This window comes from Cygnus atratus, chromosome 2 (genome assembly GCF_013377495.2).
Source record: "Cygnus atratus isolate AKBS03 ecotype Queensland, Australia chromosome 2, CAtr_DNAZoo_HiC_assembly, whole genome shotgun sequence".
Lineage (NCBI taxonomy): Eukaryota > Metazoa > Chordata > Aves > Anseriformes > Anatidae > Cygnus > Cygnus atratus.
Window position 1 is genome coordinate 148,912,081 of NC_066363.1, and position 25,951 is coordinate 148,938,031.

The window sequence follows — 25,951 nt, forward strand, 5'->3', positions numbered from 1 at the left end:
CTATCCCTATGCTCCCTGACAGAGTCCCTCCCCAGCTTTCCTGTAGGCCCCCTTTAGGTACTGGAAGGCCACTGTAAGGTCTGCCTGGAACCTTCTCTTCTCCAGGCTGAAGAACTCCAACTCTCCCAGTCTGTCTTTGTAGGAGAGAGATGCTCCAGTCCTTTGATCATTCTTGTGGCCTCCTCTGGACTCGCTCCAACAGGTCCTTCTTGTGCTGGGGGCCCCAGTACTGCAGGTGGGGTCTCAACTGAATAAAGTAGAGCTGATGAATCCACCTTCCTTGACCTGCTGATCACTCCTCTTTCGATGCAGCCCAGGATACAGTTGGCTTTCTGTGTTGCCAGCTTCCATTCGGTTTTTCACCCATCAACACCACCAAGTCCTTCTCCACAGGGCTGCTCTCTTGTCGCCTGTATTTGTGCTTGGGATTGCCCCAGCCCAGATGCAGGACTTCGCACTTGGCCTCATTGAGCTTCACAAGGTTCGTACAGATCTACCTCTTGAGCCCATCCGTGTCTCTGGATGGCATCCCTTCCCTCCAACATGTCGATCATACCACGCAGCTTGGTGTCATCGGCAAACTTGCTGAGGGTGCCCTTGATCCCACTGTCCATGTCACTGACAAAGATGTTAAATAGCGCTGGTCCCAATATCAACCCCTAAGGAGCACCACTCATCAGCAGTCTCCACCTGGGCATCAAGCCGTTGACCGCAACTGAGTGTGACCACCCAGCCAACTCCTTATCCACCAAGTGGTCCATTTGGTCTCTCCAATTTAGAGACAGAATGATGCGCAGGACAGGAAAATGTTTCTCCCTACGAGGACAGTCAGGCATTGGAAAAGGCTGCCCAGACAGGTTGTGCAGTCTCTGCCATTGGAGGTCTTCAAGATGCCACCAGATACAACCATGAAATGGTCTGACCTTTCACTGACCCTGCTTTGAGCAGGATGTTAGACTGAAAACCTTGAGAAGGTCCCCGACAGGAGCAAGACTATTGACCTAGTGGCTCCTGAGGTCTCTTCCCACCTGAATTATCCCACGATTAAGACTACATTGTCAACGACAATACTACCCAAGGAACAGTATCTTTGGTCTCGATTCATCTTCCTGTTCCACCAGCCCATTTCATCTTCCAAACGAACAGGAAAATATTTAAAGGGTGTTACTCAGCAATGCCATGCCACATGAGTACAAAGCAGCATCAGCACTAACAGCACTTGCGTCGCTGAGAATAAAGGGACACGTTAGTAAGGAATCCTCAAGACCTATTCAGTGTTGCATTATAATTAGTTAATACAGAACTGCATCAACTGCTCATAACATGGAAACTAATGAAAACGTTACCAGAGAAATTAGTGAGTTGATACAGAGGGAGAGGAGTCTTCCTGAAGCTCTCATTTACTCATTTAATACGTAAATAATATGAATTGTATCAGCTTGGTCAAGGAATCAAATAATGAACTTACCGCAGCAATCATAATTGCGTTATCCAAAAATCCAAACCCTACAAAAGGCAATGCATTGTGGAAGAACACTAAAAGAAATAAGTAACAAAAAGATAATATTTATAAGAGTTTACTAGTTCATACAAACAACCGAAATGTGAATTTACTTCTACCTTTAAGAGAAGCAAAGTTAACATACAGAAAACCCCCTTCCTATTACTACTTTTAGTGCCCTGTTTTCAATTCTGGCAGGTTTGGTAAGCCCTTTGCTACTTAAGTCTTATTAATGGCTTGTGAAGAACCAGGTGAACGGACTTACTCTTTTCAAATACTTGTACACATTTGGATGAAAGCCACAAACATCTACTAGTGCATATGAGAAATATTTAACACTGCACGAACTTTGATATTATTTACAATCCTTCCAGTTGATATTGCAGTATCGCTGAAGGCTGCCAAACTGTCTCACTTGCATTACTGCAAATTCTCCTTGCATTATTCTCTCACTTGAATTAAAGCCCTCACTTTCTCTACAATTCCCTCTCTATCCCAGTGCAAGAGGTCCACCTTCTTCAATCATTCCTAAAAAATCATATTTTAGGAGTATTGCCTGGCGCTAGCCAATTCCAATCAAAACTCCTTCAGCCAAGTTTACAATGGTGGCTTTCACTAGCGTGTCGTGCAGTGCTCATTATCTCACTATTCAGCCCAAACTTCTGTATCAGCATTTTGTTTGGGCACCATGCTGAAGACAAGTTAGGCTTGAAGCTGCTCCTCAAAATTTTAAGAAATCAGGTTCCATCTTTTGTTTGATGCATTTCTTTTCTTCCTTCCCAAAACTCCAAGTAAATCCTACTTTAAACTATTTGCTACTGCAGGATCTTGGAACACCCTGGTCTAAATAATTTTTAACAAGCACAGTGCTACTGCTCCTTTTTGTCCCATTCTATTTTCTCTCTCAGGTCTTATTTTATAAGCTTCCTATGGAGTTGGGATTGAATTTGCACAGCGTGGCCTCCAGCTGAGTCTCAAGGTGCTAGCATCCTAAAACTAAATACAGCACCAAGGACTGACTACTCAACTAAAAATACAGCTTAGAAAATAAGTTCTTTTCACTTTTATTCTTTTTGCTAACATTGAAAATGCTAGTTATTTTTCCCCCATTTCATATAGGATCAATAATCACATTTTACGAACTTTCAGAGGTGCAAACACATGAACAGAGAAGCAAGAAGAGTGCATGAACTTCACAGTCAGGTGAAAAGAAACCAGCAGGACTCCTTTTTGGGTTTACCTCTAAAAACACCATGAATCCATTATCGCAAAAACCAAATGTGACAAAATGTTTCATGCTTAGGTATTATAACAAGTTTGGACTTATGTACTGACTTTAAGAACATAAATACCTTCTTAAATGAACAGATGAAAGACTAAAAGCACACAATGTGTGAACTTGTGATTCTGTGAACTTTTTTTTTTTAAATAGCAGGACAAAAACCCCAAAAAGCTAAACAGCAAAAAAAAAGCACAAATAGGTACCAAAAACTTTCAAAATGTGTACCTAACTGTAGAGCTACATATGGGACTCATATTCTTACTGACGTTGACAGAATTTTAGAAGCCATGGATTAAACAGAAGTCCAGTGATCAAGGGAAAAAATTAAAAATACAAGTATAAATACCTACAGTAGGAGAATATTCAACTAAATGCACTTGCTCACTGACAGAGCTTGAAACCATAAAAATGGCCTGACTTGTAAAATAAGGTGGAACGTGAAAAATCATGGTTCTATAAAGACCACCAAATCTATTTCCAATTTCTCTACAATTTTACCCCACTTCAGAGTCTATTTAAAATACATGTGACTTGAAGAAAATCATTAGTTTTAAGCTAAAAGAGGAAAAAAAAATCTGCAAAGTACTACATCACCAACGCAGCTTGGCTGAGATGAACAATGCTTGCTGCTGGCTTTGAACTGCGCTCCCTTGTTTGGGCTTTGTCCTACTTTCACTAAATGGCACACACTCTCTCACCAGCTGAGGTGTTACGAAATAAAGAAGGCACGGTGACTTTAGGTGCTTGCTTTGGTTTTCCACTACTCCACAGTACAGGGATGAGGACAGACCAATGCTTGCAGGAGAAAAATGAAGCAACTCGAACACAAAGACTTCACAGTACCGAACTACATTCAGCAAACATTCTTATTTTACCATGTTTCAGTTGTCCTGGAGATGGCGGCGCAACCTCCAACTTCTCTAGAGAAGTCAAAATGAAATGAGAAAGTTAGCTACATCATCACAAATTCAGTTTATTACATTATAAAGCATTTACCAAGTTACTAGCAGGCAAAAAGTAGGTATTTAATAGATTTAAAATTTGAAGTAAAAATGCTTCACATATCTATATTTTTCTTTTTAAAAAGATCCTATGATATTAAAAGCCACAAAGTCTCTTCAATTGATTTTACTAGATTAAGCTAGTATTTATAACTGACAATGCAAACCAACAGCACACATTAGAACAGCCCAACAGCCATCTTTATTACACGATTAAACAAGAAAATTAGAAAAAACACCCTAAAATTAGAAAAAAAACAGGACATCTAAGAGAACCGTATTTTAGTATTTGTTTTTAGGGGTACTCTAAGCATGCAGCAGACAAGCTTCTTTCTTTCAGCCTGCAAAAAAACACTACCACTTCTGTTCCCACAGCAGACATATTTTAACATCTGGTATGAGAATAAAAGAAAAATACTATGACATTAGAGACTGGTAAAATGGTGAAATACAAGAGGAGCCTGCATCATTACCCCAAGCATACTTGGGGCAGCCACAGTAGCTAGCATTGCAAACCCAGGCTGTAAAGCATTTGGGCATCATCTTCACCATGCCTGAGCTGTGCAGGTTGCAGCGTGTATCCCTGCATCCAAGGGAGCTGCTATACTCAAAGCTACTGTCAAGGAAAAGCTAATACATTCACTTAAATTGACCTCAAAAAATATAAATAAAATGGTAACACCAAAGCACCGATAGCCAACCAAAAGAATTCAAATCATTTAAAGTCTTAAAACTACAAAGACTTTCGAAGTCTGCTGAAGAGCTGTTTCTCCCCCCTGCTCAATGAGCTATCCAAGCTCCACAGACATGGCCACTTGTACTCTCCAGGCACGTAAAAGGAGCACAGTCTGGGTGCTAAAGAAATACATAGTTTTTTTTTTTCACCCCCCTAGAAAACACGATGGGATTCACAGCGAGCCCTGCAAGAACGACATTTACACAGCTGCAGGCATCTCAGGTGCCCCCCCAGCCACAAGAAGCCACACTAAAATTTTCAGCTTGTGTTCAGGAGGGATGGGCTGGGGCTTGGAACCATCTTCCCAGCACAAGCACCTGTACCTGCCTTTATATGGTCTCCCTCCATCCTCACAGGGTAAGAGAAGCATTTACAGGTATGCAGAAAGAGCGAGCTGTCTGCACACACCACTACTGTCATTCCAGCAGCTTTTCTCCAAGACCAGAGAAAAGCAATTCTTACAACTTTTGGGAACATCAGAGCCACCCTGAACCGAAGAGATTTACCGAGGTCACTGCTCCCCAGAGCTCCAGACTCCCTTATTAGTGGCCAGGCAACCGAAATCAAGACTATCGCATCTGTGATGCAGCTTTCCTAACCTCCTCTTGTTCCATCCTGCTGGATGCCAGGGAGACAACAAAATCCCCAAATCCTGAATCCAACCACAGGAGGTCTGAGTGCTGCCCTCCACAGCTTTCTGCTCTCATGGGAAGCCATTACATGAAAACCACCCCCACTGAAGTGCTGCCTACACTAAGGCTAGTCCTCTGGATACAGGGATGTAGCAATAAAAATCCGTAACAGCATACAAACTCCCAGAAAGCACTCCTTTTAGCTCTGAGGAAAACATGACACCTTTTCATAGTCTGCCCTGATTTTAAAACGTGGTTATGATAGCCAGTTAGTTTAGATTATGCCCAAGTGAAATGTCTGAGGTACCGACACAGAAGACTATTTGGTTTGTCAAACAAAACTACATTTCAGAGCATTACTCTTGTGGATTTAACTAGAATTGATTGACAGCACACAACAGTCTACATAATTACACTCTATTTAGTGTATTAAGAAAGCTATTAAAAAGCTAGAACACTGAGCATAATTGATTTTAGAAACGTTACCAAAAGGAGGAATTGAGGCCAAGTGTTTGGCAGGAGAAAAAAAAAAAGTCAAAAAAACAATCTTTAAATCCATAAATACTGGGAATTTCAGCACTCATATTAACTAGAAGTGACGTAACTCTCCTCCTTCAGGACATAAATCAAGGAGGCCCTTGGTATGCTTTTAATAGGAGGGAGGCTGGGGGACACTGCTTTGGGGGAAGAGGAGAGATGAGCCAGCACAAGTTAGAGGGAATCGGCAAGGGATTGAATACAAGTGGAAATCACTCCTTCACTGACATAACCTGTTTGGGTAGTAGGTTTCCTGCTTAAATACCCCTTTCAGGAAGCAGGGCACATAAGGTGACCAGCTCCTTTAACAGCACCACTGCAGTCAAGTGTTAAAAGTGAGGGCCCTAAGGACAGCATGGTGGCACTACCTCAGAGGCTGGCCATAGGGAGCTCCTGTGTAGCAGACTGTCTTCTTGCCATCACACTACAAGCTTTCTTCTAGTTTAAAAAAGTATTAAAATTCATCTGGAAGCGTGCCTGAAGTGTAGCTCCCTTTATTTACGTTGAGATAAAACCAGGAGCCAGGACACAGGTGTCTCAGGTATCTTCAACCTGAAGAGAGCATCCAGCCCCAGCTGTGCCCACCACAGGGCCAAATCAGACCAGGTTGCTCAGGACCAGGCTCAAGGAAAAAGTTTTCCCCATGGAGCACCAAACCCAGCCATGGAGCATGAAGAGGAGTTCACTGATGGCTTCAGTGAACGCCACCAGCGCAGCCGCCACAGCAGCAGGCCGGAAAGGCCCAGCTCCTCACAGCCCTAGGCCCGAGGCCTGGTTTAAAGCTAGCAGATTGGAGGGAGGAAAGAAAAAAGAAAGAAATTTAATGCCAAAAGAATTAATAACGACTGTGCATGAAAGCCAAATCAAGTTTTTGTTTCGATTTTTGTTTTGTTTTTTTACACAAAATCACTTCCAATACCACCACATCAACATGCTTTGAAACTCTGCAAGATATGAATGCACCAGGTGAACACATCTCACAAAAAAAACAATTAACTGCCTTAAAACAATTTAAAACCCTTTAGGTACCCTACTCCAAAATCCATTTCACAATTTATCTGTCAGAAGTTGTTTTCAAGACTCAGCAAAAAAAGGAAAAAAGTCTTCAGAGAGCACAGCAAAGGAAACATGCCCTTCACTTGTTTTACCAGAGGGGAAAAAAGGAATCATAACTGCAAAACCCGCTTCCAAGAACTGAATTCAGTAAAAATTCAACAGTTCAGAATACACATGACTGAAAAGGGGGGAAAAAAAAAAAAAAAGAAGTATTCCAGTATTGCATTTCAGGACAGCCATTCACCTATGGCCACCATGCTCATCCTATAGCACCATGCTAAGTAAGATGCCAGTATTCATCTTATCACAGAAGGAAAAAATGAAATTGCAGAATAAGGAATACTACTGTTTCCAAACTGATATTCATTACCCTAAATTAAGTTATAAACCAAGGTTCAAGTGCAATACAGGTCACTAGCCCTGAATTATGGAGCCTGGTGAACAGAAAAAAAAAAGCTGCCTCTTAAATCTGTTCTTAATCCTTTCTGAATTCACAAGTATCACTTTTTTGCTAAATAAACATTTTATTTTTAAACAGAATCAAAAATGGGAATATAAAACTGGCAACATAAATAACACCATTATCCACAATGTGGCCCAAATCCAATGAGTTAAATCAACTCTGCCAACTGTAGTCAATTTAAACCAAGACAGTACTTGCAATTTAGTTGTAAGATTATTATTCTTTGCTGACAAAAAACCCAACCTGCTTAAGGGGGGGCATATTTTTCAGATGGTTAATAAAAACAGTTATCACCAGTTTTTGAATGATCAATTCAGGAACTAGAATACAAGGGAACTAGCAAGCCTAAAGGCATGTATTATTACCTTTTCTTCAAATTGCAGCTAACACTGCTATAAAGTTTTACAGCTAAATCTGTTACTGTCACCCAAGAGCAGGAAACAAGTGACAGTGGTAACAGGCACGGTGGCGAGGGCTACTCTGTGAAGGAAGCTATGTGCTACAGCTGAGCTTCGTTAAATCTAAGACAAATATGAGAAGTGATTTATAGCTTAAATAGTGACCAAGTTTCTAAGATTAATAATTTAACAATGAATATCAAGGTGGCATGAGGAAAGAACACAAAAGATATTAATCATCTAGCTCCATAATGACCTCACCGTAGAGGATGGTTACTGTCTCATCTGCAAATGAGGGAGGGTTTTGCCTCAAATTCAGCCTGGAACATCAGTTTCCTCCAAACTGCCTGTCTAGGTCATTTCAGCACATCATGCAAATATGCATCATGAGGACAGCAAGGGCTCACTTCCACAGAACCAAAAATCGCTGTAGTTTTTGTGCCTCTTAAAGAGAAGTACTTCTTCGTAGGTGACATTCATCAGAGAATCGAGACAAAAATTCTGGACTGGAGCATGGAAATGAGATGTGCATTACTGCTTTGTTCAGCATCTGGAGAGCTGGATCCTTAAAAGTAAATTCTGACCAACATATGAAATAAGTCCATGAATGAACTCTTAAGAGTTCATGCCCATCCCCCTCTATTCCTTCTCAGCTTTTCCTCAAGGTTTATTAAAGCTGCAAAAAACCTCAGTACTTATGGCAGAACAAAATTGAAAAACCGTTTTCATTGATTTTCAACTGGGTTCCCATAATATTCCAGATGGGAAAAGAACAATCCAAAAGTTGGCAGTAAAGAAAAATATCTCCATCGTTTGTTATAACTCTCAAATGATTTCCTGTTACTACACCAGTCAAGACATGAAAGGATGCTGACTCGTGCAGTGCTAAATATACGCTCCACTGTTAGCCCGTTCAGTCACATGCACACGAGAAGAGAAAGCTTAGCAAAGCATGAATAAGAGATGAATAGACAGAGGACAAGATAGAATATTTTTTTCTCTACTACCTGCAAAAAGATAACCATGTCCAAAATGTTCTGCCTAAATACAAATATGGCAGGTACTATGGGCGTTGGAGACTGATTTACACCCTAATGCTGCAGAGTTACACCGAGATCACGGCCTGTTTTCCACCCTGAAAAACCTCGAAGTAGAAGAAGGAACTCATCTTTATTTGAAACCACTGCTCTATCTAGTGGACCACGTGTTGAGCAAACCTTGCAGAAGTGCTGTGGTCAGTAGTTACTCCTTAGAACAGACATATTTAGCAACAGAAATGGACATGATTTCTCATCAGATACAGGATAGTATTGGTTAAGTATCACAGAACTTCATTTCCATTTTATCTTCAGTGCTTACTGTATGTTCACAGCCAAATATGGGGAGCATACAACACACTCATCCTATTAGCTCTCCCAGAAGTGTAATACACCACATCATTTTAAAGATGCTAAACAAAACACAGACCTAAGGTGGAAACTCTGACAACTCTAAGACAAAGCATAAAATGGCAAGGTGTAATTTTCCTCCTAGCTGCCTGTCTAGGTCCAGAAATCCAAATCATTGCCTTCCTCGTCATGACAATTATCCCTGATCTAATCCAAGTCTCTATCAGTGCCTTGTCAACTCAAAGTTCAGCCTTTCATTTCCACTCAAAACATAATTTGCAATGCTTCACAATGTCTCAAACTGCAATTGCAAAATATGTGAAATAAGACGCTTACCTCAAGATTCAAGGGGGCTAATCAACTAAAATGATGACAAGCTAGGAAGGACTTGCAGTTTGTAATAGAGATGCAGGGTAAATATAGAAATACAGGGTTTGAGCTGTCACCTTCATAGAGAAATAGAAAAATGGTAAGAAAAACAGCTGAAGTGTTTATACAGAAATGTCAGAAACATTAGAGATACTATCTGAGAGTAAATACGAACAACAACATGGTATTCTGATCTGTGCACTGCAGAAGTACATGTGAAATATTATTTAACAGAGATTTTTAATAAAAGAAGATACCAGAGTGCTGCCAGGAAATACATTTTTGTAGCAATCCCTGACTGAAGTGAGCCATCCACAAAATCACAATTCCCTGCCATGAAACAAAGCAAACAAATTTGTAGAACCATAATGCCCATCATCCCAGATGGAGGTTGGTTTTTCTCTCTTCATCCTGTTTCAAAGCTCAGGGAGTGAAATGAGTTCCTAGGGGCTTATGGAGGGACATTGCTCAATGGTACAGCAAATTACCTTTGGATGAACAAATCCTCCCCTGGGATTATTAACACCTTTCCCAGTAGCTGTGGAAAAAGACCAGGTAAATACTTTAGATTAACATTATAGTGGAATTAATCTAATCCAAATATTTCCTTCTAGCTGCTTTTCAGTAAGGTGAGGTGTTGGCTTCTCCGCCAGCTCCGTCTTCTCCTGTGCCTCTCTGGTTTGAGGTTATGCATCTATCCATCGCTTCGGCGGTTCTCAGCTGAGCGGAGCAGCAGCTCCACAACAGCACTGAACTGGAAATCAGATTGCAGGATCTATGTATTATCGTGGTGTGAGAATCGGTTCTAAGATGGCCTTTGTAGCACTTTCACTTGAGAAGATAAGCAAAACAGTTCTGTGGGACACCACAAAAGATTTGTTAACAGGACTTATCAGAGCTCTATGCGCAACCAAAGAGATCTGATCTAGTACAGGCTTTCATCACCTTGTAATAGAGAAGTGCTGGCATCACTGATGTGACACATGCGAGTGCTCAGGAAATATCTAGGGAGGTATACACACAGTCACAAGATCCTTTATTTAATGATGTTCCCCCCAGGTCTTGTTCTTAAAACGAAATCTGAATTGAGAGATGAGTTTAAAGAGATGAGTTAATTTCTTCCCACCCCTCTTTTTCCTTATGCCCTTCCCCCAGCTGCTCAAAGCCACACTTCTTTTCCCAGGAAAGGAAGAAAAAAGGTAGCTTATGAAGAGCAGAGAGCATCGCTGGCTCTCAAACAAAGGCAGGCAACCTAACACTGGCAGCAGCCCATGCAGCACTGGCGTGATGTGGTTGCGCTGGGGGAGAGCGGCCCCAACAGCCTGTAACAGGGGCTCCAGGCCCGTGCTACGCTCGCTCACTTTTTCTAAGGCCCCTGCTGTTGTTACTGTCATTCCTAGGCAGAGAGTGCAGGCTTTCGCCTTCTGCAGCAGCCAGGGGTCTTGAAATGAGAAAAAGCTCCTTGGTTAATATCAAGGGAGAGACACAGCGATGCCCACTGGTAGGGCAAGTCCAAGGCTGGCAAGATCAGCGCTTCCCATGACGCCCACAGCACCAGCACCGGTACTCAGTCAGGCAGCACCACCCCAGCCAACACCACGCACAGGCAGTGCGGTACCACAAGGAGGAGAGACTAAGTCTGATGGGGTGAGTGGGATTATTTTTTCCTCCTTTAAGAGAATTCTACCAGGAACGTTACAGAAAACTCAAGACAAACCCCTGGTAAATCATGTACCGCTAGGTATCAGCCTGCTCTGAAATGGGAAGTCTCACCCCCTGCCTGAGGATGACCTTGGATTCAAGGAAGACTGCAGAAATAAGATTTTCCCTGAAATAATTTTAAATGCATAGAGTTTAATGCTTTTCATCTGTCTCAGAAGGATGGCAGCTACACAGAATGAGCGCAGTCGAGCAGACAGATAAACTGAGCGGTGTTCTGTTAGTTCCAGGCTCACAGCAAGCATCATTTTGCTGCTGATAGTTTCTCACTGCACTGTGGCAATAAAAAGAAAAGTATAAGCTCCCTAGAAGTACTTAAGAAACCATTGATACCTATCAACAATAAAGAACACTGTAAGAAGCTGTTGCTAATTTAAGTTCCAGCTGTAAATGACCCTCAGGTAACTTCTTCCACTCTGTATTAAATGCCCAAGGAGCAGAGAACGCAGCAGCAATTAAGCTGTTCTTAACTCTTTACTTAATGCTAAAGGTACCAGGACAAACCTTACTTTCAGCACTTGGGTGCTTTTCTTCTTCCCTTCCCCAAGTAATTTAGCAAAGCCTTCTTGCTGCATTTGTGAAACCGGTCAGACTAACACCTGACTCCTTCCATGGTTAAAACCAAGCCGCAGTACCAGCTGTCTCTGACAAACTGCGGAGAAGCGAATGCTATACGATATAGTGTGAAAACGAAATCTTATTTTACATGGAACTTTACCTCAAAGCATTTTCTTTTGGCTTTTATGTATAAGAGTACAGAGTATCTGCTGGGTAGTTATGCAGCTCCGTTATTCAGTAATTTCTCCTGCATGCGAATGTTAAGTCCTACTAAAAAAAACATTTTACTCTGTTCATGAAAGTGACCTGACATTGTTACAATTGCTGATTTTATAAATAAAGTAATATAAATAAGGAGGGAGAACAACAAAGGAAGAGTAAAGCCAGTAGTCTCTAAGCAGACAGTGCTGAGTTAACTGTTTCAAGCAATTGACTTTATTCTGGAGGAGGAAAAAGAAAAAAAAAAAAAAAAGAAAAAAGGATATTTTTTTTCTCCTGCCCAGTGTTTCTGCAGGCTTTGGTAGGCATGAGCCTTCCTTCCAGAGGATTATCTGGCACAGTTTCAGTGCACCTATGCAGCTTTCAACTGCAGAGCTAACTCAAGCCTCAGCTCAAGTAAAAGCACAGCTGTGCACACACTCCCTCTGAAGCTGCTCTGGGAGTTCTACCTTACAAAGAACTACCTGTCTGAGCCACTTATCTAATCCCAATGCCATTTAATCTTCCCTTGGATCTAACTGATGACAATTTATAAAAGAGTGGATTCTGCCATTTAACATATTTCAGCTTTGCCCATTTTCCCTTTTTCACTGTTAGTTTTTTTTTTTTGACCTTTCCTTGACAACTATTTCAACTGTGAGAAAGCAGCAAACTCCTGTAAGCACTGAAGTTGCATCCTCCACCTACAATAATCAGCTGGAGAACTAGTGAATTATAAATACAAAACCACAGCTGAAGCCTCGAGGCTTCCTGCACACAGAACAAGCTTGGTTTGTTTTCTAACAAAAGGTAAGGAGGAAATACGGAACCTGATCTATTTAACATTTTTCCCCTTGGCAGTGGAAAGTAGCCTCTACTACAGCGATAGGGAATTGCCTGCACTGGTGACACACCAGTAATGCCAATACTTACTGGAGACTTGGATTAAACTTGTGCTCCTACTACTTGTTTTGTGCCATATGATGGGGCCTGACCTCAGTGTGCCTCTGGCATCTTTCCCTCCTCTCATTCTCACCAGCTGTTCCAAAATTCACAGACCTTGCACAGCCTCTGCTCCAGCAGGGAGGAAGGGGACGGATTTAGGCTGAGGATGCCTTTGGCAGCACTGAAGCTAAGCGATGCGCTACATGCAGGCAGCCGGAGATCCCAGGAGGAATAATCCTGAAGAGACAGCCAGAGGAAGGCAAAAAACTGCTCCCTACCTATTCACAAGGGGTCAGAGAAATGCTGAGGTCAACAAAGCTCCCAAATATAATTGCAAATATTTGGCAAAACCAAGAAAGAAACCTGGAAGACTGCTCACTAGTGCAAGTCACCATACGTGCTGTCAGCGACACGGGGCTCCCACGGGGACAGGAGAGAAGAAACTCCAGCCTGAGGCAGAATGTCCTTATGGCGCTTCCCAGGAGAAAAGATTAATGCTGAGGTCAAATGCAGAATCGTACCTTGAGGGATCTAAATTCACACTGCTGCTGTAGAAGGCAACTGGATATTTTCCCTCCCGTTCCTAAATTCCCTCTCGGGACTGCACACCCAGAGGCTTTGGGGTCGGTGGGGGGGACTGGGGCACTCCCTTTGCAACAACCTGATTAGATTGACAGTAGATCTATTATCTACATATAATATAGGTACATATATTTAGCATATAGTATAGTAGATCTATAGATCTGTATATAATTCATATACATTTGCTTGTGGGTGGGTTTTTTTGTTGTTAGTTTTTTAACTGAGCTTCTACAAAAGATCAAAAGTCACAAAAAACTCAGCTGTATTTGTCTCCAGCTGCAAAGACTGTAACAAGCAGCACCTGGAGGTAAGACCAACGTGATCCGTTCCTACCATCCAATCCATGCAAGTACATTAACAAGCCAACGATTTTTGCTTTCCAATAAATCAGATCTAATAAACTGAGGCTGTAACATCCGCTTCCCACCTGAACCAGCCGCCGTTGACGCTGCCGTTTATGCTGCACCAGGACCACAAACACATCTTTGTTCTGCTCATCCCGTTTAGGGAGAGGTCAGAGAATCACAAGAAGCCTGTGACATTTTCAAGAAGAAAAGGTGGACCAGACTGAGTACTTGTAACACCGCTGGCACTTTTGCAGCTACCTATTCCCTTTGCTTTGTTTCCTTTACTCCATAAAATACTGTAATAATAGGAAAAAAATAGGGGGGCTTGGGAGAAAATGTCACTGACAAAAATCTTTACTTGGCTAATTGCTAATTCTTACATCCCTTGATCCTGAACAAGTTCGTTTCACATCTGTGACGCCATATCTTTACTTGTGCTTTATAAAAAAAAATAAAAAAAAAAATCAACCCATTGCCAGGACTTAATGAAATAAAGACATTGCCATCTGAAAATAGAAGCTAACTGTATTTACAAGAACAGCTGGCTGAAGAAATCAATTTGTTCCATATACCTTTCTCTAGAGTCTTCCATGAAACCCAATAAAGCCAGCAAAACCCAATTTCTCCCCATTCAGATTGCCGTGAAGGATGGGACCATATATTAAGTGAGACTGATGGCTTACACTCTGAATGCGACACGACTGTCGCGGAACAGTTCAGCTACACCGAACTGGCCAGCGCTAAGGAAGGGATGGATCAGCCAAAAGCTGCAAAGAGCAAAGGACCAGGAGTTATTTTCCCAGTACAAGTAATCAGAAACTGATGATATTTACAGGTAAAACTGCAGCAGGCTGAAATGCAACAGTTATCTGTCGGCTCACACAAAGCACCTGGATGTGAAGAAACTGGCAGAGCTCTGCAGCATCACAAATCTACACACAGGACGGCAGGAAGAAAGAGACAGACCTCTCCGTCTGTGGCATGGATGAGAACCGCTCAGCATTTCCTGTGCCTTCTCCCAGCCTTGCCTCGAGGTTTCTGAAAGCCTTGCTGGTGTCCAGCTGACAGGTCCCAGACCACCTCCCAAAAGCGAGCTTTGGGACCAAAATCTGGGCCACCGCTGACACCCACGGCTCCGGCTCCTCTCAATTCAAGCTGGCCTCGCTGTAGAAGCCTTTCAGATTTCTTACATTTTTGAAACAAAAAAGATTTTTCAAGACCATGTCCTTCCCCCAGGTCAAGCAGGAGCCTTCAGCTGTGCTTGCTGCCACATGGTACGGCAGGATTTAAGTCTGGAAATGCCTCCTCTCCTACCTGGCACGTACGCAGGAAAGCCTTCCTTCCCAAAGCAAAACACAGCAGCTGCTCAGCAGCAGATTACAGCACGTGCACCAAGACCCGAAAAGCTACCAAGTATTCAGTAAGCGGGTTGAGGAAAGTTTTTCTCCATGGGTACGGGCAGTAGGAGAGAAGAAAACAGGCCCCCTGCTCCTTACGACTGCTTTAAGGTGATGAGAGAGCTGCCACAGGGTATGCCCCATCATCAAACACAGAATACTGTAGTCCTCCAGTGCTCCTATTTGCTCTTTTTACAAGTCAGAGAGAAATGAGTAGGCTGAAAAAGTGACAAGATGGAATTTGCCAAGAGCTAAAGCATGGTCGTTTTTCAGGATTAAATACAAAAATGCAAAGAGTACCCAAAAAGGAATGAACGTGAGAGCCCATCACATATAAATGGGAGCTAGCAAATGATCCAGCAAACGAGGTTTTTGAGGTCAACAATGTAAGTGCAATAATGACTAAATATCACATATATATATATGTATAAGTGCAATTAAGACTATATATCAGGGTCTGCTATGGCTGCAAGGGAAGATATATTGGCAACTAACATACAATCCCTAGTAACTGGACACTCCAGAAAAACACTGTTTTCATATCCCATAGTTTTGGATGAAATATGCACTCTACAGGGTTAAAAAACGCATTTTGTCAGCTTTGCCTTAACCAGCTCACCATGTTTCAGAGGAAGCAAGAGTTTGTTTCAGGCACGGGTTAGTCACATCCCAAAAATTCCAAAAGGCAGGCTAGATGTTAGAGGAAGTTCTCATACACAGCAATAACATGGCAACAAGAACATCTGCTTTCTGGTTTCTGAAATAACACTGTGCCAATTCAAGGAGAAAGAAAGAAAATGAATGAGGGGTAACACAAGACAACTCACACGTCTACCTTTCCTCAATTTGAACCATTTCTTTACCAGCAAAAAAAAAAAAAAAAAAGAGAAACTGCAGAGAGATCCAAGGCAGCTTCCTTAATCACCGTTTGCATGATATACTTAGCTCATTTTTTCCATTTGCTTTGCCTTTTTATAAGAAAGAGCTTTCAGTCACATGGGTAAGCTTTAAATAATTCAAGAAACTTTTAAACTCTTCCTGTAAGAAACTGATGTCATTCTTTAATATCAATTATACACTAAATCAGTGCCCCTGTGTTCGCAGAACACACACGATCCAGTTCATTCATGCCTGTTACATGGAGATCAAAGTGCATCTCATCTATTGCTCTGAAGGGTACGAGCTGCACCCTAAGTAAAAGTTGCATTTTAAGTGATCTCTCCTAAATCAAAAGCACCCCTCACAGCAGGAAAGATAACTAGAAGGAAAACCTGTCTCCCGATAACGACAAAACGTATTATTTTGAGCCACAGCAATGGCTCAGAGCCTGACTTCTGTTTGTTTTTAATTGACCACCTTAAAAAAAGGCCTGTGCATGATAGTTATTCGGCTGTATTACATGCCTAAACACATGCGAATATTGGAAAACAAGTTTTAATTAGGGCAATCTTTGACTTTACCTTTCCTAAAGCATTAATTACAGGGAAGGGTAAAGGCAGTTAACTGAATAATTACATTTTTAACAGTAATGCTATTTCCGCGTTATGTTCGGACCACAGGATTTAATGCGTGGCACTTTGCCAGGGAAAGGCATAAGGTACATAACCTCGAGTTCCTCCAACTGAATGAAGTTGTTTCAGCCTGAAATTTCCACTCCATTATGATCTAGAAATTATGGAGACTTGTCTAGATTACCTAGAAATTATGGTGCTCAGGAGACTTTCCACAAGACCAGGACTTGAAACATTTCTTTGTTCACATTAAGACCAAGTCCCTAAAGTCCCCATGGGGACCGCGTCATTCTGAGACTGAAGTCATGATATCAATTTATATTATAAAGCCTGAAGTCACAAGTTTATAGTAACGTAAATAAACCCAAAACCGAGCACTCTGATTTCTTGCAGCAACACATGCCAACTGCATCACAACAAGCACGCAGAACGTCTGTCAAACAAGCAGCCTGCTGGCCTTATGCAATGCCACGTCTCAGCAACACACTTTTAGGTTTGGTTTTTTACTGTACCAAGAGTACTGGTCGTCTCTGGCGATACTACCTCCTTCGCGGGCTTCTCAAGTGGTACCAGTGGTTTAGGGTATCTGGATGCTAAAAGTTTGCAAAAGCAAGAGGGTGGTAAGTCATTACTGAAAGTGTTCCAACCGACACTGGAGCACCAGCCAGCAAGGAGAGGACCTACACGCGCAGTAAGGAGACCGGGTTTCTCTAGGCCTTACACTCATTCCACTTCATCTTGAATGCTTGCTGCCTTTGCTCTGCAAAAACATACGGCTAGATTTCTGCATTTAAGCACCGAACCCAGAGTGGGTTCTAGGGTCAGTACAATTTCAAAACAGGGAAGCAAACCAAATCACAAGGGCAAAACCAGCACGAATTTCAGCAAGCAATACCTTGCTGAACATGGTTTAGAGGCAGACAGTTACAGTGACATATGACAGTTTGAGAGAGCAACTTCAGGAGAGTTTTACCACGAGTGACCAAATACCAGCTTCCTTTTTTATGGCATTAAACCTCAGTCCCTTCAATACTTAAGTAATATATGTACAGCCCAGTCCTGAGGTATTACCTATGTCAGCGTGAGTAGAATAACCCTCACAAACAGAGTTTGAAATAGAAAAAGAGAATCACTAAACTTTTTCTGAGTTAAAATGTTGTGAAAAAAAAATCTATATAGTAGGCAATTTCCGTAAGATACTACGTGGTTACTGAGATGACAGCATGATGAAAAGTCTGCCTCTCCTAAGCTACTTAAGTTTACTGCTTTACCGTTACTTGAGGAAAAAAAAATTCCAAACAAATCATAAGCATTCAATTTGAATAATGCTTAAGGAAGCGTTAGATTGACAAATACAACACAGCAGTGCTAAAATGAACAATGGAAATAGATTTTCTACCACCCACGAGTATATTTTGGAGATGAGATTTTGTTCATGCATTTTTTACTTCGGAGGTTTGGCATTCAGTTGTGTGGTTTGGTTGTTTTTGTTTGTTTTTGTAACCATACTTTCATTCTTGGAAGGTTTCTTGCTGAATACCTCTCAATTAGATTTCAAAAGCATGAAATCCCTTATTTAAGGCAATCAAGCAGCGCACACATCTTCCCAAGCACTTTGCTTTTTCTGATAATGGGCATCCACATTCTTGGAGACAGGGCTGTGAGTGAAAAGAATCTAAAGAAAAAATAACAACATTTCATAATAAATGAGAATCCAATCTGGAGACAAAAAGGGGCTGGAACTCCCATCTTTGTTAGCTGACAGAGCAGCTGGAGGGTTCACTTCACCAACGACACCTACCCCAACTGTGACAACAAGGGGAGCGCCTGGTGAACCCCAGCAACCCAAGCAGAGCAGCAGGCAGAGCTCTGTCCTTCAGCAGCAAGGCCTGGAAAAGCCACGGTGGATTTCTGCATTCAATGTTCTATATATGGAAGTCCACAGCACCTACAGGACAAAATACAGCTTCCAATTTCTCCCTCTCCTCACTAAATCTCAAGGAAACTAGCATCACAGCAACTACAGAAAAGGTTCAACTCAGAACTGCCTCACTGTTCTCTTTTTGCTGGCAAAATGGCATCAATTTCAAGCCAACGGATTCAGTATTAGCATTACCTAACATCTGGGGTGAGTGGTCTTTTCTAATAGTTATCATCACAGGTGACAAAATACTTTGTATTGCATAGATGACCACTGTATGGAAATACAACACACAGATGTTAAAGAACATGATGAGCAGTCTCTGCAGCACTCCTCCTGCGCTCTGCCTTCATGAAAAGGCTTGACGGATTAGGGAAAAAAAGAATTTGGGAAGCGAAAAGAGAAGTGGTGTATGTTTCCATCTGAACCACATCATTCATCACTGAGTATTTTTGACTCGGCACTGAGATTAGCAGTAGCCTCTGTGTATGCACACAAGCAAGCCAGTAAGAGTTTCTCATTGTATCAGCCTGCTAGAGCACTTCAGCTTGCAAATTACGTGCTTACCAGCAGTCTGCCAGGAGACCTTTTCCTAGAATAGCAATCAAACAGCAAAGTTAAGAAACGGTTGAGCGACCTAGGTCACAGCAAGACAGAGGTGGATGACCCATCTCCACGCGCAGCTCAGGGCGTACCCGCACACATTTGGCCTGTCGTGGACAGAGAGCTGTCCCCATAGGGTGCCAAAGCACACTAGCAAGGCTGTTCTCTCTCCCCCCGCTCAAACTGGTGAGTTCTCTTAACTTTTCGTTGGAAAAAAATCACTTTTTAGACAGGACAAACAAAGCCAGAAGGATCAAATCGTGCTTTGTTAACACAGCTTACACTGTACCGAAAAGAGGTACTAAGATCTGGGTGGTTTCTAAACCACCAGGCAGATGCCTTTATATTAGCACAAAGCGTCTGACTCACACAATAAAAGGAATTGTTTTTCACACTAGGTCACGTTTGAAGTGACCAAGAACTTCAGTGAAATCCATTTGTCCCCGATGGCATTTGCAGCCTTCCAAATTAACTTTCCTCCCTGAACTGTGGAAGCAGTGGCATCGAGGCTCTAATATTCCCTGTGCTACTCCAGGGAACCAGAGAGTTCATAGATTTCACACCAGATCACAAAACAGAGATGCTTCTTGTGACACCAAAGTAAGATTTCACACAACACTGGCTAAAAGTTGGCAATTACCTCAAGCAGCTCTTGCTCCAGCTGCCAGACCGACTGAATACAGCGGTGGCGCCCTTCACCCGCAGCGCTAACTTCTTCACACACAACACAGAAACTTGGAATTATGAACATTCTTCTACCAGAATGCACTGGTTTGGACAGATTATTTATTAAGTCACATAGGGCATCACATAGTGGTGCCTGCAGAGAGAATCTAGCTAGAGACTGCATTCTGCAGACCTGACATTAAACCAACAAAAACAGCTGTCAAGAATACACCGGCACTAAGTTTTTTTCATGTGTTCCAGTTCATACACAGCCTCAGCAACCAGAAATCCTCCAAGCTCCTACATTTCAGAAGGCCTTTTATTTTGTAATCATATCACAAAACCCTAATATTTAAAAAATAAAATGCAACTTGGTGTTTTCAAGGAATTGCGATTCATGTGCATGCATAATTCTAACAGGAACTGTTTTCCCATCTCTGCAACAAAGGTGAAAAAAATAACTGAATCCCTCACTTCCACGACCTGAGAGGCACTAGATAGCGGTTGTGTTAGGATTATTAGTGGAAAAGCGTTACGTTTTGGCTCAAGAATATTTTAAACCAGCACAGCTCTAAGAACAGAAGTACCCTTAGCATGTCTGCTGTGTAGTTATTTCTTACCTATGCAAGTCAAACCCTTCGGTCATTTTCCTCCTGCTTACTGGGCTTGCTGCACTGCTTCTAAGTGCTTCCAGGAATCATTTTCGAATATACACTGGAAACTACAGGCAGAAAACCTGAACGTAAGCCCCTCTCCTTCCTTCTAAAACCCCTCACTTTTGGTACAACAGGTTAGAAGCATGAAGTCACCCTCCACATTGCCAGTACGATTTTTATACTTCCATCTCTCTATGTAAGAAAGGAGCAAAGGGAAGGAGGACTCGCTATGTTGCCAAGAAAACGAAGCCTTGATCACGGAGCACCACTTCCACAAACAGGAGAGTGGCACTACTGCAATTTAAAGGAACCGACTAATTTGCTACTTCTGTGTTTCTGTAACTATGAAAAACAGAAAATATTTGTATTCAAGTCCACATTCATCATCTCCGTCTGCTGCGGCTGACATGCTTACAAGAAACACAAGCTGAAATTTAAAAAAAAAAAAAAAAACTGTTCTGAAACACTTCTTGGGAAAATGCAAGAGCCTATTCACCTTTCCAAGAAAAAAGGAAGGGAAGAAAAAAAAAGACTTTAATGAAAACAGAAAACTAAATCCAGGTGGGAAGGTCTTGTAGCAGTCCTCAGAAAGAGCAATTTAGTGACGTTTTGACTAAGACAGTTAGCAAAATATAGATTATAGTCTAAATCAGGACACTTCTCAGAATATCTTTTTAAAAACAGTTCCATCAAGATACAGTTTCATATTCTCCCGCCCAGGTTCTCCTATGCAAAAGCTTCCTAGTATTTGAAGTCAGGCTGCCGGGTAAGCCCAGCTTCGATAGCCATCCTTTAACATGAGCTCACAGATCAGCGAGCAACGCAGCCTTCTGACCGAAGACAAACATTCAACAAACAGAATCAATTCGGTGTTTGTTCATACAGCAAGTTTTCAGCAGCTTTCCGGAGGCTGAACCGTTTAAACCCACCGCTAGCGCTCAGCACCTGGAAGCAGAAGACACGCGTGGTGGCAGGAACCGTTCCAAGCCCCCGCCTCAAACCTCTCCCACCTACAGGCTATGCGACTACAGGGCAAACCGAGGCATTAAGGCATCAAAACACTCGAGACTCACCTAACTCAAAGGTGGATGGCTACGGCTCACCTACCTGAGGACCGTTCTTCGGCGGAGCAGCCACGGCAGCGGCTGGGTTTCCCTCTAGCCTCTGCCATTAGGGGAGGCCACAGATAGTGTGTCCTGTCATATTTCGCGCTAGGGCAATTAGTTGATGGGACTGCATCCTCCCGGTGGTAGGCCTGCGAATGGACTGAGGAACAGGCCCCACTTGGTTCTTGGTGTGCCCGGGTCTCCCCATATTGCTGACAGCTTCCCCGAGCTGTTATGGGGTCTGTTAGGGCACAGAAGAGGCAGTGAAGGAAGAAGGTCAAAACTTAACCCAGGAAGGACCACATTAAGAAGGGTATGGACTAAGACCTCCCTTTCCATATAGATGTATGAAAAGATCACGGGCACAAAACAAACTTAAGTGCACGGAGTGACAAAACTGCATGTGCATTTCACGATTGAGGAAGGACTGATTTTCCAGACTGAAATAGGATAGAGGAACTTGCTTAGCAGGCAGACAAGTAAATTTGAAGGCTGCATTCGGATCACACCTCATTGGAAATCAAACTAGCAATCCGATCTAAAGCATCGACTACCTGGAGCTACAGCATGCTGCCACAGGATGAAAAGATAAGAGCAGAAACACAACATTCCCCAAATCGTTTTAGTTACACTGAACTGATCAATTGTAAAGAATAGAAGTGACATTAATAGATTGGAGAAAGCACTAGGAAAGCAGGGCGCAAATCCCTCCCCTTTGCTACTCATAATCACAGCCCGTGCACCTCGTTAAATCATTCCTACACAGTCACCATTTTAACAGCAGGCAAGGGCAAACATACAAAACATTATCTAATCATAATAAAGCACATGAAGCACAGAGTATCATCATCTAGCCCAGAAATCGTGTCATTTTCTTTCCAGTGCAGCCCTTCTACTCACTTTGTGCGCTTCTGTCACTGCCTGGTGTTGAGCGCGATGATGCACACCTGACGATCCTGAAGTGCCTGGCTCTACATTTGCTTCCCTTCATCCCATAAAATCTGAATTCTGTCAATATCGACCCTGCCCTCCCCTCCCTCCCTAGCCCATGACAGCTCAAACACCTGCACACCAAAAAAGAATCCAGTGCTTTGGTGGGCACCTCTAAAAAAAGCACAGCACCTGCATCTGCACTGAATGATTTCTGTGCCACGTTACCTCTCTCGTTCATGTGATTTTAGTTCTCTATCATGGAACACACAAGAGGTACACACTATAGGTTTAAGGTATTTTTTGGCTAATTTTTATTCAAAAGACTTTCTAGAAGCTCTTCTTGGTTATGTTTTTTGTCAACAACATGTGTAGAAAGATCACTTCTTAGGGAGAAAAGCTGACAGCTCATGCTGTAGTCAGGTAAAAAAATCTGAATGGAGCTGGCTAAAGGAAGAAGTTAGTTTCCTAAAAATCAAGTTACCACCAGCTGCTGGGAAGATCAAAAATCTGACTCCACAGACTGAGGTCTGATGGCATCACTGCACTTTGGCAACCTTCACCTGTGGGGCTACAAAGCTCAGCAAAACCTCAGGTCTGTAACTCTCCTCCCAGTGAGATGAACGGTTACAATTTCTGGCACGAGTGAACGACAATTTCCACTACCAACATATATCCGCAGTTTACTCATAAGTAACATGCAGTTATGTCTCTGAACTTAAACTAATGTTTTTGTTACTCAGTCTTTCAGATCCTAAATTATCAGATAGTCACAGTACTTTATAGAAAAGGACTCTCATACTATAGCTAACAGCAGCTGAGCAACCAGATACTAAATAGGACCATCTGTTGAATTATCTCCGTACAAACCTTGAGACATACTGAAATACATTTTAAAGGTTTTGATATCCCCAACACGATCCTCTGGTGATACAGCAGCTCTGTGAGCAACCTACTTTCACCTGAGCAGTAACCGTCGGGATAGAAACTTGTGCAAAAACCTATAGCAAGAACCTTTCAGATGCTGACAAGGATCCTTAGGAAGAGTGTTAGTTGTTAGTATTCAAAAGTTAGCGTCAATTGACAGCTTAAAGCATGCTTTCTAACTGGGAAACAAATATAACCAATTTGTGCTCTGCAAAACAGTAGCACTGCTCCTAAAATAAGCTATTTACATGAACTGCTCTTGCTGTTTGCGTGCAGGTGTACTGTAGACAGCACTGAACAGGTACCTGAAAAGGTTCTGCTTCTTCATGAAAGCAGCACTCCTTCGGCTGCCCCTTGGAACTGTTTTCTGCCCACTCTAAGATTTCCTCAAGACATGTACAGAGCAGCTACGAGTCACAGAAATGCCCTTTCCAAGGGCACGCTACTATCAAAGTCACAGAGGCCTAGATCAAATGCACGCTGAGCTCTGAAGTGCCTGCCGTCATCTCAGCCGCAATAGGTACCATAAAATTACAGCTGAGCATCAGAAGCACCGAGGCTGCAATCAACGGGATTTGATTTTGTCATGTTTTTGATTTGTGTATGGGAAAGTGCCAAGCTGGAAAGAGCAGTCGGATCACGGAAAAATCAGTGCGGATTATTTTAGCTGGCGTTGCACTCAAAGACACACCTATAAACCTTCCCAGCACACGTATACCTGCCCGCGGAAGGGTGAACTACTGCCAAGCAATCCTTGGCAGGCATCCTCCCACCGGCAGCCCTCTGTGCAGGGCAGCACAACTCCTGAACGAGCTCCCGGAGCAGCAGCAGCAGCAGCCCAGGATCTCTTTGGAGATCTGAAACCCGTTTACCGCTGTACCAGCGTCAGGGAGATTTTGTACATGACACACTTTCCTACTCCCGTCCTGAAACCCGGCCGCCCACACCCTTTCGGAAACTCCTCACGGGACGGCCAGCACACGGCGAACCCCACGGGGCAGAAGCTGTGAAGGCAAAGGCGGGGCGGATGGTTCTGGAAACTAAACTCGTGTGGGGCGGCCATGTGGAGCTGTGGGTCACGCTCGCAGCTTTCTCGACGCCTCGCCCCCGGCTTCCTCCTCGCCAGCCCCACGGAGCCACCGGCACCCCGCGGGAGGACACGCCGGGACCGGCACCGCTCACCTTGGGCGATGGCGATGGACTCGAAGCGGTGCAGCTCCCGCAGCAGGCAGCTCCGCTCGGTGGAGTGCAGGCTGTAGATGAAGTCGCGGGCTCCCTGCGCCGTGTTCAACGCCTCCATCGGCTCCTTCTTGGGGTGGGTGCCCAGAGCCCGGCCGGGCGGCGGCGGCGGAGCCCCCCCGGGCAGGAGCAGCCCCTCGGTGCCGCCGCTCAGGCTGCCCAGGCGGCGGCAGCAGCAACGCGGCGGGGCCCGCAGCGAGCCCAGGCAGGACGACGAGGAGGGCACGGAGGCAGCGGGGCCCCCCGGCCGCCCCAGCAGCAGCAGCGCCGCCCGGCCGAGCCGCGCCGACATGGGGCAGGCGAAGAAGGCGCCCGAGACGCCCGGGCGGTGCCGCTGCTCCGCTCCGCCTCAGCCGCCCATGGCCCCATGGAGGGAGGGAAGGGAGGGAGCGAAGGGAGGGAAGGAGGCAGCGCCACGCAGGCGCAGGGCGGCGCCGGGCGGCAGCGCGGCCTCGGTCGCCCCCTCAGGGCGGGCACGGCTCCGTCCTGAGGGGAGCCGCGGCGAAGGGCGGCGGCCGCGGGGCGAGGCGGCTGTGAGGGGGAGATTAGCCCCAAGGCGCCTGGCCAGGAGGGGTTGGCTCAGAGGAGCCTGCGCTGCGGGAAGAAACTCGGTTATAACGTGAAACAACATGAAAGAGTCCCCTCACAAACCTCCCTCCCCGCCCCAAGTCTTAATACTGTACACCCCCCCCCCACACACACACACACCCCAATCTTAATACTGTACCTGTTACTAAGGTACCAGTTAACCACTGGGATTTACTTGCAGCAACAACACGTTTTCCCTGCCCACACGCTGGCCTCCAGGCTCATGCCAAGCCGGTGAGAATAGCAGCAGGGTTTGCTTTGCCGGTCTCCAGGCCCTTGCTCTAAAGTATTGTGGCATTGCGACACCGGTTTCTGCTTCAGTGCACTTGAGTAGTTGAGTATAGTATTTGTAGTTGAAGCAGGCAGGATGATTTTTTAAATTATTTTTTATTTTTAGATACACATTTAGGACAAACACAGTTTACAACTGAGGAACTGAACCCTCAGGAACTGAGGGTTTTTTAAAACTGGGTTGTGAGTGCTCTGTGCATGCCCCATGCTAGGGGTTAATTCAGGTGCTGTTTGTTCAAAGCACTGTGTTTCAGGTATTAGATTTGATAATTAGACTGCAAAGAACCTAAATGACCACAACCACAAGGGGCTCGCTTATTGCTCGTCATATGCCTAGCCAATTTAATACCAAGGTAAGTGACATCTGAAGGCACCCACTTGAAGCTTATGGCTGTGTCTAGTTC

At 43.7% G+C, this 25,951-nt stretch overlaps 1 protein-coding gene across 2 annotated transcripts in view; it reads right to left on the reverse strand.

Moving 5' to 3' along the window:
- TMEM65 (transmembrane protein 65) overlaps window positions 1-25,095 on the reverse strand; it is a 34,008-nt gene extending 8,913 nt beyond the window's left edge. The window contains exons 1-4 of one of the 2 annotated variants that reach the window (XM_050709054.1): window positions 24,612-25,095; window positions 21,574-21,813; window positions 3,659-3,703; window positions 1,469-1,536 (exon numbers count right to left, since the gene is read on the reverse strand). In XM_050709054.1, the coding sequence (XP_050565011.1) occupies window positions 1,469-1,536; window positions 3,659-3,703; window positions 21,574-21,813; window positions 24,612-24,960 (702 nt within the window). In that variant the 5' untranslated portion in view covers window positions 24,961-25,095. The remainder of the gene's footprint in view (window positions 1-1,468; window positions 1,537-3,658; window positions 3,704-21,573; window positions 21,814-24,611) is intronic. The other variant, XM_035556197.2, reaches the window with a different exon arrangement.
- Between the last annotated feature and the right edge of the window lie 856 nt (window positions 25,096-25,951).